At 54.0% G+C, this 14,057-nt stretch overlaps 4 protein-coding genes across 4 annotated transcripts; 3 read left to right on the forward strand and 1 right to left on the reverse strand.

The window, feature by feature from the left end:
* Nucleotides 1-3,255: 3,255 nt before the first annotated feature.
* Nucleotides 3,256-5,388, forward strand: MFIFM68171_03414 (uncharacterized protein; the record flags this gene model as incomplete). Its single annotated transcript, XM_071058835.1, has 2 exons — nt 3,256-3,915; nt 3,973-5,388. The coding sequence occupies 2 exons, from the start codon at nt 3,256-3,258 to the stop codon at nt 5,386-5,388; spliced, it is 2,076 nt and encodes a 691-aa protein (XP_070914936.1).
* Nucleotides 5,389-5,468: 80 nt separating this feature from the next.
* Nucleotides 5,469-6,761, forward strand: MFIFM68171_03415 (uncharacterized protein; the record flags this gene model as incomplete). Its single annotated transcript, XM_071058836.1, has 1 exon — nt 5,469-6,761. The coding sequence occupies one exon, from the start codon at nt 5,469-5,471 to the stop codon at nt 6,759-6,761; it is 1,293 nt and encodes a 430-aa protein (XP_070914937.1).
* A 633-nt stretch (nt 6,762-7,394) lies between these two features.
* MFIFM68171_03416 (uncharacterized protein) lies at nt 7,395-10,083 on the forward strand (the record flags this gene model as incomplete). The annotated part of the gene is made up of 5 exons (XM_071058837.1): nt 7,395-8,246; nt 8,516-9,195; nt 9,263-9,348; nt 9,474-9,553; nt 9,631-10,083. 5 exons carry the CDS (start codon nt 7,395-7,397, stop codon nt 10,081-10,083), a joined length of 2,151 nt encoding a protein of 716 aa, XP_070914938.1.
* A 115-nt stretch (nt 10,084-10,198) lies between these two features.
* On the reverse strand, nt 10,199-12,056 carry MFIFM68171_03417 (Tryptophan 2-halogenase; the record flags this gene model as incomplete). Its single annotated transcript, XM_071058838.1, has 2 exons — nt 10,199-11,855; nt 11,923-12,056. 2 exons carry the CDS (start codon nt 12,054-12,056, stop codon nt 10,199-10,201), a joined length of 1,791 nt encoding a protein of 596 aa, XP_070914939.1.
* Nucleotides 12,057-14,057: the final 2,001 nt, after the last annotated feature.

Raw genomic sequence — 14,057 nt, forward strand, 5'->3', positions numbered from 1 at the left:
GGCCGGCCAGAACCTTCTGACTTAGTCTTGCGAGATGGGGTCATTTTGCAGGGCAAACATTGGGTGTCTGCCAGGGGTCGGGTTACAACGAAGCGTAAATCCTCTGCAGGCGTCTCTGCCCCTTCCCATCGCGCCACCGTCCGTTCGACTCGTGTCGTACAAACAAAGGATTTCCATTGCGGCGAGGCCATAGCCGCGGAGGATTCTGACCCAAACCATACTGTACTGATGGTAGTGGCTCCAGGACATCAAACCGGATCCTAGAGACAGGGGAACGGACGTCCTACCAATAGGATGCAGCCGATAATAGACGAAGATATTCTACATCGTACGTTGTATTTGAGATCGAACCTGACCGAACTTGAATGTTCCAGAAGTGAACCCCCCCGCCAGGGTTGCACTTTAACGCGATAGGATTTCGCTTCCATTGCAGGGACAAATGCGGGAGAGATCCTACTACTATGGTCGAATATTCCCCGGCGGCGGAGCAGCTTACTCAGGCAACCGGGCGACTGCATGGAGTCAGGCAATCTCCACAGCGTGAATAATGTGTTTGTTGCGCCGCTGTCTGACGTCAAGTCGAGTACTAGTATCAGACAGACGGGGTTACCGCTTGTGCCGCTGGCCGGCAGCCACAAAAGCTTAGATAGAAGCTTCGTGAATCTAGCTGTCTGAAATGCCAACCGTCGACTGATCGGATAGGCGACATCCACCCGCAAGCAGTGGCATCCAAGACTTCAGTAACATATCGGGACCGTATGAGATATCCCACGTCAGGAAGAAACAGCTTGGGGGTAATTACTCTGTTTATATCCGCCCCAAACAGGCAAGTTAAGTGTGCACTACTGGCGAGGTTAGGCCGGCGATGTATGTATGTTGAGTTTGACTTGCGCAGGTGATCCGAATCGAGGTAACTGAGCGGTGTGGAGATGGTGTAGATGGATGGCTGGAACACGATTGGGCCAGTGTCTGTGGAGAAGGGCACCAAGCCACGGCACAACCTGGTCGTCGAGGAGGAAGAGAGGGAACTGCCATGCAGGACGAGTATTGCGCATGCGCGTCTCGCGTGGATGCCAGACGCTGCTGTTCGAACGGGGGCGCGCAGGGAGAGATGTACAGTACCATGGTACCGTGAAACGAAAACAGAGGCAAAGTGGAAGGAGGAGCGGACCTTGCATAGGCTTGACCGACAAGCGGCAGCCGGCAGTAAACTGTGGCAGGGGATAGTATGTACTACACCATCCCTCGGCGGCCAACTTTACACACGAAGGAACGGACTCGAGACTCACTACCACCGCATTCCGGGTTGTACATGTCTCGCGTACCTTCCCAGTAATACATGTAAATACTACCTAATTCAGCCGTTCGTTGTAGTTGACTGCGCCCTGGCGAACCTGTTTTGCATCGTTGAGCCTTGAACTTGTGCACACCCCTACGCCACACATGCATCGCAGAAACCAAGACCAGAAACGAGGCAAACATGAGCTAACCACAACGCAATAGCCCTGGCCCTGGCCCTTGCCCTTACCCGTGCCCTTTTCGTTTTTCGTTAGCTTTGTTCCTCTTAGCAGTTACCACACACACAGTACAGTATCACGGGCTGATTTGTTATTCTAAATTTCATCTGCAGCCTAGTCCAAACCCGGAAGGTATCAATGCGCAACCATTGAGCTTGTGATGCTCTCGTTAATGCGTTGTGATAGGTTGCGGGCGTCGCGAATGCACGGCAACAGCAACAAATGTAGGTACAGAACACCTCACGAAGAGCAACCTCGTGTAGTAGTATGCGCTAAAGTCTGGTGCACACATGATTACCGACGCAAACCGCCGAGCCAGAGGAGATTGGCAAGCGCTAGGCTAAGCCGAGACCTCGCCGATCTGAGATCTCAGAGATCTTACCGGCCAAGTTTCTGTACCTACGTCCTGTACCTACGTACTGTACCCGACGGGATGGAACGCCAAGAATCAATGCACCGGTCCGCACCTTCACGTTCAACAGCGCTCTCCAGCGCTCTCCTCTTCGCATGTCTTTGGCCGTGATGACTGCCATTGATGGCACCTCTGCCGGCGCCGCCTGCGGGTATAAGTTGGACCTCTGTTCCCATCTTGGCTTCCGGATTGTTCAGCAGGCCGTAGTAAACTTACTGAAGGGAAGCGCCATCGAGACGTTCTGGAGTGGCGCTTTTATTTTTTTAATTTTTTTTTTCTCTTCTTTTCGTGTTCAACCGTCTTGCAACTGATGCTTGTACCCTTTTTAGACATCGTCCGTCGAGACAATGCCTCCGCCGTGCCCATAGTTCTCTTCGCTGACACTGCCTTGTTGAGTGTTAATGCGGTCGGCTTGGTCGACGGCATCCGCACGATGCGTAATAGCGCCGAAAGCAGAAGGTGAGGTTCGCATATGCCGATAGCCTGCACATGATGAGGGCTGCGCGTTGTGTGCTAGACGGAGTTGCGCTACTCGTCAATCTTCAGACAAAGCACCATAACCTTGATCAAGCCCGGATACTAACCAGGGCATTGTCGAGGGCAAGAAGGGCGGCACCCGCACCACTGGCAGGGACTTAGTTCCAGCCTCTTCCGAGGAAGAAAGGGTCACATGAAAGTTCCAATGGGGCTGGATCGTGGACTGAGTAAGTATTAAAGGTCCAAAGGAAAGGTAAAAGAAAAGAAATAAAAACAAGAACCTGTCGAAACGGGGAGCTTCGTTTCCTGCTGCTCAGTTGAAATACACGCACTTAGAGTACCAAGCGACCGCCTCACCGACGCCAGGCAGATTCCTTGTTTCATTTTCCCTCTGTTTGTCGCGCTCTCTGCATGGATTAGGCAGCCATGTTTTCTCTTTCATGAAAACATCGAAGCTTGCGCGCAACCATTACCAGTGTTACTTTCATACCGTTACGCCAACAAGGGATAACAAACCGGCCAGTGGCACAATCAACTCGGAAGGTCCTGGATATGCCCATCTCGCCGACGTCGCGGGCGGCGCAAGACTCTTTGTTATTAACCGGAGAAATGGCCGATCCGGGGCTCGCTCGTCCCAGCCACTCCAAGCATCAACATATTATCGTCCGAGAGTGGACCCCCTTGCCAGTTCGGCGGAATTTCTTAACATGGGAATCGATCCCAAGTGTGAATGGCCAACGTAACGCTGCACATTGAAAGAGGACGGATCAGTTTGCAGAATCATAATACCATCAAGCACATGGATGCTCAGCAAAACCTCTTGACACATCAGCGACTAATACTAGGATCATGGTTGAGACAAGACCAAGGATAGTGGCTTCGGCCGCAGTCTTCTCTCCCCAGAGCAGCGCCCCCAAATCAAGCCTCGTTCAAATCCGGTTAAGGCTGCTCCAAAACCCCCTTCTAAAGCCCCTAGCGGACGCAATCACCAACCTTCCCGAGACATGGCGAATCCTCACCTTCCTAACTGAGGATTTGCCTCAGCAAGTCAATCAAAATGGCAGCCACACCGACGCAGGAAGTGACGTAGGAATCGTCCCCGAGATGTTGAATCGCGTCCGGAGCTTCTCAAATTGGATCAAAACGGGAGAGTCCAGCGTTCTCAAGCGAGACATGTCTGGCATTGTTACCCTTCCCCTTCTATTTACAATCCACGTCGTACAGTACCTAGAGTACCTACAACAAACGGGCTTGAGGCACTCAGAAGTCTTGGAGGGAGTCCAGGCAGGAGGTATTCAAGGCTATTGCATAGGGCTGCTTTCGGCCATCGTTCTAGCGTCCTCCCGTGACGAGCAAGAGCTTGTGCAATATGCTGTATCTGGACTCCGCTTGGCACCGGGAATCGGGGCATTTGGCGATAGAGTCGGAGAAGACGTCGGAAAATCGACTCTACAAATTCGACTACGGAAACCTGGCGATGGGGACGAGGTGATCCGGAAATTCCCAGGGGTAAATCCAAATTCAAGATGAACTGAGAGCAGTTGTGACACTAACATGCCCGAACAGGCCTTCCTCTCAGCCATCACGGATGCCACAACAGTGAGCCTCACTGTCCCATGCGATCTGGTAGCCAACCTCATCTCGTATGCCGAGAAAGAGGGCTTCCGGCCCAGAATGATGCATATTCGGAGCAACTTGCATAACCCAAGCAACGAAGTCCTCGCGAGAAAATGCTGTGCCATCTTAGAGCAGATGCAGCCAGGCTTCCCAGCATGGGACCTTCTCCAAGTTCCGGTCCGGTCAAACCGGACAGCAGAGCCGCTCACACTCAAAAATCAGACACGTGCGGCGACAGCAATTCAGGAAGTCGTCATCACGGTCTTGGCATCAGCCTGTAACTGGGCGGCTGTTATGCAACACCTAGCACTCGATTTGCAACGGACAGGACAAAAGCCACCGATCATTGTCGTATTTGGAATTGGTGACCCGGTTCCCTTGGCGCCGTTCCAGAAGCACGGGCTCGAGGTCACCAAGGCACACGTAGACACGCTGCTTCGTACCGCCAACGCCCCGGCGGGGTACAGTACCCTTAACTGTTTCCCGCACGACGCCATCGCCATTGTCGGTGCCGTATGCCGTCTCCCGGGCGCTAGTTCTCTCGACGAGCTCTGGGATCTGGTTTCGCAAGGGCAATCGAGGCTTGAGAAGATCCGAATCGATCGAGTCAACATCAAGCGGTCGTATAGAGCATCACAGGACCCGGATGGCGTAGCCAAGCGGGAATTCTTTGGGAACTTCATTGATCATGTCGACGCCTTCGACCACGCTTTCTTTGGCGTCAGCCCTCGTGAAGCAACATATATGGATCCGCAGCAGCGACTCTTGTTAGAGACTGCCTTTGACGCCCTAGATTCGAGCCGGTATATGCGCAATCACCAGCGCGAGCGCGGCGATGCCGTGGGATGTTTTCTCGGAGCCAGCTACACCGAGTACCTCGAGAACACGAGTGCATATCCCCCATCGGCATTCACAGCCACAAGCGCCATCAGGGCCTTCTTGTCTGGCAAGATCAGTTACCACTTTGGCCGGACGGGGCCATCGGAGGTGATTGACACAGCTTGCTCGGCATCGCTTGCGGCTGTCAATCGAGCCTGCCAAGCCATCAATAGCGGCGAGTGTCATATTGCTCTTGCAGGTGGTGTCAACATCATCACAGGTGTCAACAACTACTTCGATCTGGCCAAGGCGAACTTTCTCAGTCCAACCGGCCAGTGCAAGCCATTTGATGAATCTGCCGACGGCTACTGCCACGCTGACGGTGTCGCCTTGGTTGTATTGAATCTGCTCCGGCAAGCCGTCTCAGACGGAGACCACATCTTGGGTGTTATCCCTGCTGTGGCCACGAACCGGGCAGTATCGGTGCCCCCGGCATCACCGTACCAGACGGCGTCGTTCAAAAGGCGCTTTACAGACGGCTACTAGAAAAATCAGGCATCTATCCAAACGCAGTGGCCTATGTGGAGGCTCATGGAACAGGGACTAAAGTGGGAGACCCGATTGAGATGGACAGCGTTCGAACGGTCTTTGGCAGCCCCAACCGGACAAACCCACTGTACCTGGGTTCCTTGAAAGGCAACATTGGGCACAGTGAAACGGCAGCAGGGGTGGCAAGTCTGCTCAAAGTTCTTGCCATGTTTCAGAACCGTGGCATCCCGCCGCTTCGCGGCTTCCAGCGCCTCAACCACACAATCCCGCCTTTGGAGCCTGACAAGATGATTATCCCTACAACGCTTATCCGATGGGACATTGGGTCCGGGCCGCGAATTTCATGTATCTACAGCTACGGGGCTTCTGGGAGCAACAGTGCTGTCATCTGCTCGGAGTGGGTAGAGAACGGGCTCGTCACGCGTCTCGATACTATCCGGGAGTTCCCGATACTCTTGAGTGCGGCTTCATCCGGGAGTCTACACCGATACATTGACAGCTTGGTCGCCCATGTATCCAAATCAATTGCAACTGTGAGGAGGGACGTAACACTGCAAAATCTGTCGTTTACATTGAGTCAGCGGCGCAAACACCATCGAGTTCGCTGGTCCACCACTGCGTCTACTCTCACTGAACTGCTGGCACAGTTGCGCAACTGCAAACCGCACGAGTTTGTTCAGACTCTAAATCCTAAGGCCGCGAAGAGAACCGTTCTGGTCTTTTCCGGTCAGAGCAGGACTACCATTGGCGTACCCGCGGGCATTCTCGCAGGCCTTCCGCAATTCAGTTACCACATCCAACGTTGTAATGACATACTCAAGAGTCTAGGATGCCCAGATATCCTCCCAGCACTGACTCAGGCGAGCCCCATCGATGATCCCACCATTCTCCAGTGCAGTACCGTGGCGGTCCAGTATGCATGTGCGCAATGCTGGATCGACGGCGGACTTGAGCCGGATGCCATTGTGGGCCACAGCCTTGGGGAACTCACGGCGCTTGCTATCTCGGGGGTGCTCTCTCTTACAGACACGCTGAAAGTCGTCTACACAAGAGCTCAGCTGATCAAGACACAGTGGGGTCCAGATCCTGGCGTCATGATGGCTATTCATGCCGACATACAGACGGTCCGGTCCATCATGGATGAGGTCGAGACAAGAAGCTCCAATCCCGATGATACGTTGGAAATTGCTTGCTACAATAGCCTCACGAGCCACGTTATTGTGGGAAAAGCAATATCTATCGCCGTTGCCGAGGATATCATACAACAGGATCCTAGATACCGCGGTATTCGGCACCAACGCCTCGACGTGAGCCACGGCTTCCATTCTCGGTTCACCGAACCGCTCCTAACACACCTTGCCCTGCTATGAAGCAAGATTGAGTTCAAGGTGCCGATTATCCCGCTCGAGACATGCAGCCAGAGCCAGGTTGTATTTGACGGCAAGACATCGGCGGGGTCGTTGTCCCTGTATTTGGCCAACCATGCCCGAAACCCCGTCCGTTTTGTCGACGCCGTCCGCCGTGTAGAACAACGGCTTGGCGCTTTCATCTAGTTAGAATCAGGCGTTGGCACGCCCATTGTCGCCATGACCAAGCGAGCCGTTGCAAACCCCCAAATCCACACGTTTCAGCCTGTAATATCCCCGGCAACAGCAGCGGCGGAGTTGTGGTGTGAAAGAATCAGCGCTACCTACTGGGGTTTTCTCGACGTAACAGGGAGGTGCGTCGGGAAGCACATCTGGCTTCCCCCGTACAGTTTTGACCGACACAAGCATTGGCTGGAGCATGTGGATCGGGCGGTTGAGGAGCGTACCCGGGCTGCCCAACCGGAGGAAGCGTCAGAGGATACCAGCCCAAGAAATCCACAGCTGCTTGTAAGCTACATGGGCGCTGTCGGATCATCATCACACGAATTCCGTCTTCACACCACCACTGAGCGGTACACCAGGATTGTACAAGGACATGCTGTACGCCAGAAGCCATTGTGCCCAGCTTCCATGTACATGGAAGCAGTCGTTATGGCCATGGACCAGCTTGACGGCGGAATTTCGGCAAGGGGAAAGACCATAACATTCCAGAATGTCGTCTTCCACAGGCCGCTCGGCAGTGATGATAGCAATGTAGTCCAGGTCATCCTCAATCAGCGAATCTTGGCTGCTGAAAATGTGTGGGATTACTCCGTACGATCGAAATCTAGTTCCTCCAGAGCTACTAGTATTCACTTGCATTCCGAGGGCATCTTCAGTGCGACAAACGCAGACAGCGACGACCTCGGAGTCTACGAAATGCTCATTCCAGACAGGATCAATGCGTTGAACAAGGACCCAAATACCGAGCGGTTCAAGACGGCCACAGCATACGCTCTCTTTTCCAGGGTGGTCGAATACGGCAATCTCCTTCGCGGCATCTCGAGTATCACCCTCGGGGGGAAACAAGAAGCACTTGCCCAGATCAAGGTGCCCCAGACTACCTGGACGATGCTAAATGAAAGCACTGTGACCGATTTCTACGATGCCGTCACACTAGATACTTTTATACAGGTACTCGGTCTTCTTATCAACTGCAGGCCGGGTTCGAACTCGGTCAGTGATGAAGTCTATGTTGCCTCGGGCATTGGCAAGATGACTGTCTCGCCCACCGAGTTCCGGAAGTCGCAGACGTGGACCGTGTATGCCAAATACTCGGCGGTCGATACCAAAACTTCGAATGGGGCTGTCTTCGTCTTTTCAGAAAATTGGAAGCTGGCAAGCTTTGCGACTGGGATCCAGTTTGTGAAGATCCAGACCACGAAGCTTGAGCGGGTATTGGAAGCTCAACCAAATGTTCCGTCTCCTGTTCTCGGCGGCAATAACATGGTACCTTTGGAACAGGTTTCACTTCCCCCGAAGAAGAAGCCGTCCAACGTAGAGAACACGCAAGCGGGGAATGTGGATGTTTCAAACTCAAATCGCTGGTCTCGGCTTATACGAACGTTCCGGTCGACGAGATGCAATTTAGTGACAAGTCGGGGAATATGGGTCTGGACTCAATGGCAGCAATGGAGCTCTCCGACGAAATGGAAGCCAAGATAGGCATCAAAGTGCAACCAGACAACCTTCTGTTGGGCACGGTCGGTTCTCTGTAGGAAAAGCACATTCTTGCACCTTCCATCGTCAACGGTGTGGTTGAATCCGTTTTCGACAGCACCCTCTCCGACTCGGAATCGTCGAACTCGACAACGGACTCCAGCACAACCGCGCTCAACAACTCTCACACCTCCAGCTCCATTTCTACCATGGCCGGGGAGCCGGCGACACCACCAGAGGAATCACGCACCGCAGACCACCTCCCCTACCGACTCCAAATCCCGGACGCGATCAACAATGCCTTCTCTCTTACCACGACCCCCAAGGATAAATGGACCCGCCGCGCCGCCGACAGCACGCCTGACCAGCAGCCCAAATTCAAGATCGAAACAGTCACGTACAAAGAAATCTCGGGCCTCCGAATCCCCGCAGACATCTACGTGCCCACCGGCCCGCAGACCTACGGCGTCCTCCTCCTCCCGACACCCACCCCCATGCCCGTGGCGCTCCTGATCCACGGCGGCGGCCACCTGACGCTCTCGCGGCGCGCCGTCCGCCTCGGCCAGGTCCGCTTCCTCCTCGCCCGCGGCGTCCTGCCCGTCAGCATCAACTACCGGCTCTGCCCGCAGGTGAACGTCGTCGACGGGGCCATGGCCGACGTGCGGGATGCGTGCGTGTGGGCCCAGACGGTCCTGCCCCGCCTTATGCGCGACAGGGGCCTGCAGGTGGCCGTGGGCAGGTATGTGGTTGTCGGGTGGAGTACTGGGGGCACGTTGGCTATGACCACTTCGTGGACGGTGCGGGAGGCGGAGGTGGAGGGGGGAGGCGGGGTCGGTTCGCCCGCCGAGGGCGGTGCTCGCGTTTTATTGTCCGGTGGAGTACGATCCGGAACGTAAGTAGTCTTTTGAATCCCCCCGCGGTCAGATGGGTTGGGTCGATGCGAGTAGTAGTATTGCTGGGTGGGGTCTCGGGGAGACTACTACTAGGTGTGCTGACTCTCGTGCGTGGTTACACTAGGACCGATATTGATGGGTGCAGAGCACAACCCTCGGAGCATGTCTCTCGGTGAGATCCGCGAGCGTCTGTCATCCCAACCGGTAAGCACTTCCACGCTGATACTTTTACTTAGGCTTTCCCCATGTCTGACTAGTAGCATTTTGTGGGGGAGATTTAGACAACCAGCCACGCCCCCAACGCCCATGACAGCACAAAGTTAGGCTGGGTTCAGCCCGGCGACCCCCGCTCCGAGCTGGTCCTGGCCCTCGTCAAAGAGCCTCGTGGCATGGCGCTTCTGTTCAATGACCACCCACTTGAGGGTGATGGAAACAGCCTCCCAGAACCCAACGCCTTCCGCGCAGCAGAGTTTAGCCCCCTTGTCCATGTCCGCAACGGGGACTACCACACACCGACCTATGTCATTTTTGGGGACAGGGATGAGATCGCACCATACAGTAAAGCGGTGGAATTTGCAAACGCTCTGGAGGAGAAGGGAGTTGACGGCGGGTTGTTAACTGTCAAGGGACAAGGGCATATCTTTGATGTGGGATTGGCTCCGGGGACGGAAGGATGGGAAGAGGGTATCGGCCCGGGATATGAATTCCTTCTACGGCTACTAGAGAAAGATTAAGATTGCGTAGACGCAGTATCGAGAATATGTTGAATTTCTCCTCTAATGCGAATACGAATCAATCCCGCGCCCCAGTTTATGTACTTACTACTTTTTGAGTACTTTTCCAATCTCCTTATGCCGCATGCCCATTCCCATTCACCACATGTCCATTCCCGTTCATCGCATACCCGTCCCCATTCATCGCATGCCCATTTCCTTTCACCATATGCCCATTTCCATTCATCGCATGCCCATTCCCATTCATCGCATGCCCATTTCCTTTCACCACATGTCCATTCCCATTCATCGCATGCCCATTCCCTTCCACCGCCTGCTTCCTCAGCCCTAAATCGCCCCTCACAAGACGAGGAACATAACCGTCAATGGCGTCCGTGCCAAAGCTGTTCATATTCATGGTGTCCTCGGTGCGCATCATCTTCCTCGCGCGGATGTGCTTCACAGCTCTCAGCTGCTCCGGCGACAGGTCCGGATGGTAATCCGTCCCGTTGTACACGTCCTTGTCCTTCCCGACGACCTCCTGGACCGTCTCTTTCTCCTCGTCTCCAAGGCCGTTGACGGGCTCAAACGCATACGCGCAAAACTCGAGCGTCTTGTTCAGCTCCTCCTGCGACAGCTTGTCGCCGGCCGCGTCCGCCGTGCCCTGGATGATGGGCCGGAAGAACGAGAAGGCGCGGTCGAAGTTGTCTTCGTCGAAGTCGCTCAGCACGGGCTCCTCCTGGTGGCGGATCTGCTTGTAGGCGCTCAGCACGACGAGGAGGAAGCGGGTGTATGCGTCCGACACTTTCTTGCTGTGCCACTCCGCCGCGGCCAGCTCGTCGGCGTCGCCGCGGATGGAGGCGCAGATGGTCGTGGCTGCCGACAGGCCGCCGACGAGAGCGAGGTGCACGCCCGAGGAGAAGTAGGGGTCGATGAAGCACCCCGCGTCGCCGACAATGCGGGCGTGGGGGAAGGCATACGACGAAGCGCTGTAGGAGTAGTCGGATGCCGACTTGACTTTCGTCTCGGCGCAGAACTTGGCACCATCGCCCATGATGGCGAGCAGATTCGGCGCAAGCTTGAGGCTCTCGTGGTAGAATGTCGCTGAGTCCATGCTGCCGCCGGGAGCGCTCTTCTTCTTTTCCGTGGCGAGCTTCTGGTTCATGACCACGCCCACCGAGACGGTGCCGTTATGGAGGGGGATGAGCCATGCCCAACCGCTCTCGTCTTGCAAGGCCTCGAAGAAAGGAGAGTTCTCCCTCGGCGTGCCGGGAGCATACTTCCCACATCCCTCCCAGTAGCCCCAGTTGGCCACGTTCTTGAGACCCTGGTTATATCGGCGGTTCTTCATGTACTTGGTGCTGAGGATGCCGATCCTGCCGCTGGCATCGACGACGTAGTCAAAGGCAATGGTGCCAGTCACGCCAGTGTCTTTAACCGTGTAGGTGGCTGCCACAGGACGGCCGGGATTGGGATTTGGTTCTCCCTCGGGCGCCTGGGTAGGATTCTCAAACTGGATCGACTTGACTTGGACGCCGTCAAAGATCTTGGCGCCGTTCTCACCAGCATGCTGGAACATGAGGTTATCGGCTTCCGAACGAACAACATTCCACGCGTAGTTATTGGGCCCGCCGGCGGCAAGGAAGTCAGTATACCCCTCCCGCTTGTGCCTGTTCAGCTTGAAAGCTGCGCCGGGTTTCTTCGTGAACCCGTAGGCGTCGAACTTGGAGTCCAGCTCAACGAATCTGAGCAGGTGGCGCATCGAGGCTAGCATGCTTTCGCCGATGTGGTATCTGGTCCGTCGGCTTGACTTAGTCATTTCTCTCGGTAGTGGAGGTGGCATCTGGAATTGGCCCGCACCTGGGGAACGTATCTCCCTCGAGAACTACCACATCGATGCCCTCACGAGCCAGAGCACTGGCTGTATAGGACCCTCCGGGGCCGCCGCCAATCACCAGGACGGTGCAATTCTCAGGGATGGTAGAAGTTCTCATGATGGTGTCGTTTTACCAAGAAATTCGGTCTGCGTATAAGTGATCGGATGCTAGGCAGGCAGATGCTCGGTGGGTATGTAGAAAGTTTAGTGCAGTAACCATGGCGGGTTGCTAGGTTATATACTTCGGCGGTTTTGAATTGCAGAGTATCATCTATGCCGTAGGGCTGACGGGTGGGATTCATGGTAGCCGAAGACAGGCAAAACCCACCGATGGTAAATTCGCCGATCGCCTCTTCGGGCCCAGAGTCCACGAGAGAGAAAGAGAGAGAGAGAGAGAGAGAGAGAGAGAGAGAGAGAGAGAGAGAGAGAGAGAGAGAGAGAGAGAGAGAGAGAGAGAGAGAGAGAGAGAGAGCGTGGGAGGGGGAGAGAGAACCGTAGATCCGGATTGGAGATGGCGGCTCTGCAACGGACCAGAGTATAAGAGGCGTTCGTGCAACGCTCCTCCCGTAGTTGATAGCTTGCTCTTCTTGACGTAGTCGCTTTCTAGCAACCTTATCCTTACCAGTTCCATCCAACGCTAAATACTTACGAATGAAATGAGGAATCATCTAGTAAGCAAGTAATGAATACTATACTAGGACAAAGTTCTTTTCCAATACGATACACTACGTCAATATGCACCATGAAACCACTGATTACACGGTGCTCGACTTTGCCCAGCAAGCCACCGCTTGGGCCGCAGGCTCGGCTTCACCCAAACCCTGTTCCGACTGGTGGCTGCAAGCCACATGGGCATTGTGCGATATTCTTATACGGAGTACTGGCACTTGGCAAACTGAACCATGGATATGGAAAAAAATACCTGATGCTCTCTTACAACGTTATACCCTGCGTTGATATATCGCCATGATGTTCTCCGTCGTCTAACTGCTGAGTAGTTCCATCGAGCCGCTCAGGCCGCTGACTCAGCTAAATTCAAGCGCTGTTCCGGCTAGCGGCTCTAAGCTGCACAGACGTTTTTCGTAAATAAACTTAAAGATCTTACCGATAATACGACCCAACCTTAACCTTAAAACTTAACGCTAACCTTCAGGCTGAAAAATGCCACTACACCTATTCTGGGGAGGGTAATCCTAGCGTGGCATGGCCTGTCGTTAGAACCTGTCAGAAACAGTATTGGGCTCCCTAAATAGCCAGCCCTGGCCGCATTAGGGTTAGTGTATCTGCCCCGGAATGGGTGTAGTCTACCGAGGGTGCGGCCCAAGGAAAAAATGAAAAATGAAAAAAAAAAAAAAAAAAAAAAAAAAAAAAAAAAAAAATGGGTTAGGGAACTCTCTAGATAGGCTACGCACTGGCAGGCAGTATTTTTCTTCTTGGCCTCGCTGACCCTAATAAAATGTCGTCGTGACTAGTCTTAGGTGGGTTTAGTGGAAGGGCATGCTGGATTCTAGACGATGTACAGTACTGTACTCGGCTGTCCGCCGGAGGATTAGCAGAGGAGTATGTAATAAAAAAGCTAAATAATACAGATAAGAAAACAGTTCGTCTCTAATACAATACTCTGCGTCAACGTGGCCCTATGAACCTCCATTTCATCTGACTAGACGGTACTCAGGTTTGCTCCATCAAGTGTGACCGTGGTGTTCGGACCCCCGACGGGAACCGGCCGCGTTTGAGCTCCATTCCAACCGGCGGCCGTGATCCATACGGGCGTCATCTCCGGATACGCTTTGAAACGGACAAACTTTGTGAAAGGGACTTTCTACGCAGAACCCTAGTTGAATAAACCGCAATCTTTAATAATTCTCCTACTACCCCACAACCCTATCTTAAGCATATAACTGCTGTAGCTAAGTTCAAAACATCTATTCAAAGGTACAAGAAGACCATCACCGAAGACTTTGGTATTCAATGTCCCCAGGGCGGGTGGTAGTAATATTCACTATGTAGAAGTGGCGAGAAGTGTCCCCGGGGGATCCAGATTCTCTGATCGGAGGGCGGAACTGTCATATAACGCACGATCAATGGGGTTTGGACACCAGTCGATTAGGTGCAGAAG

This window comes from Madurella fahalii, assembly GCF_045866475.1.
Source record: "Madurella fahalii IFM 68171 DNA, scaffold_2, whole genome shotgun sequence".
NCBI lineage: Eukaryota > Fungi > Ascomycota > Sordariomycetes > Sordariales > Madurella > Madurella fahalii.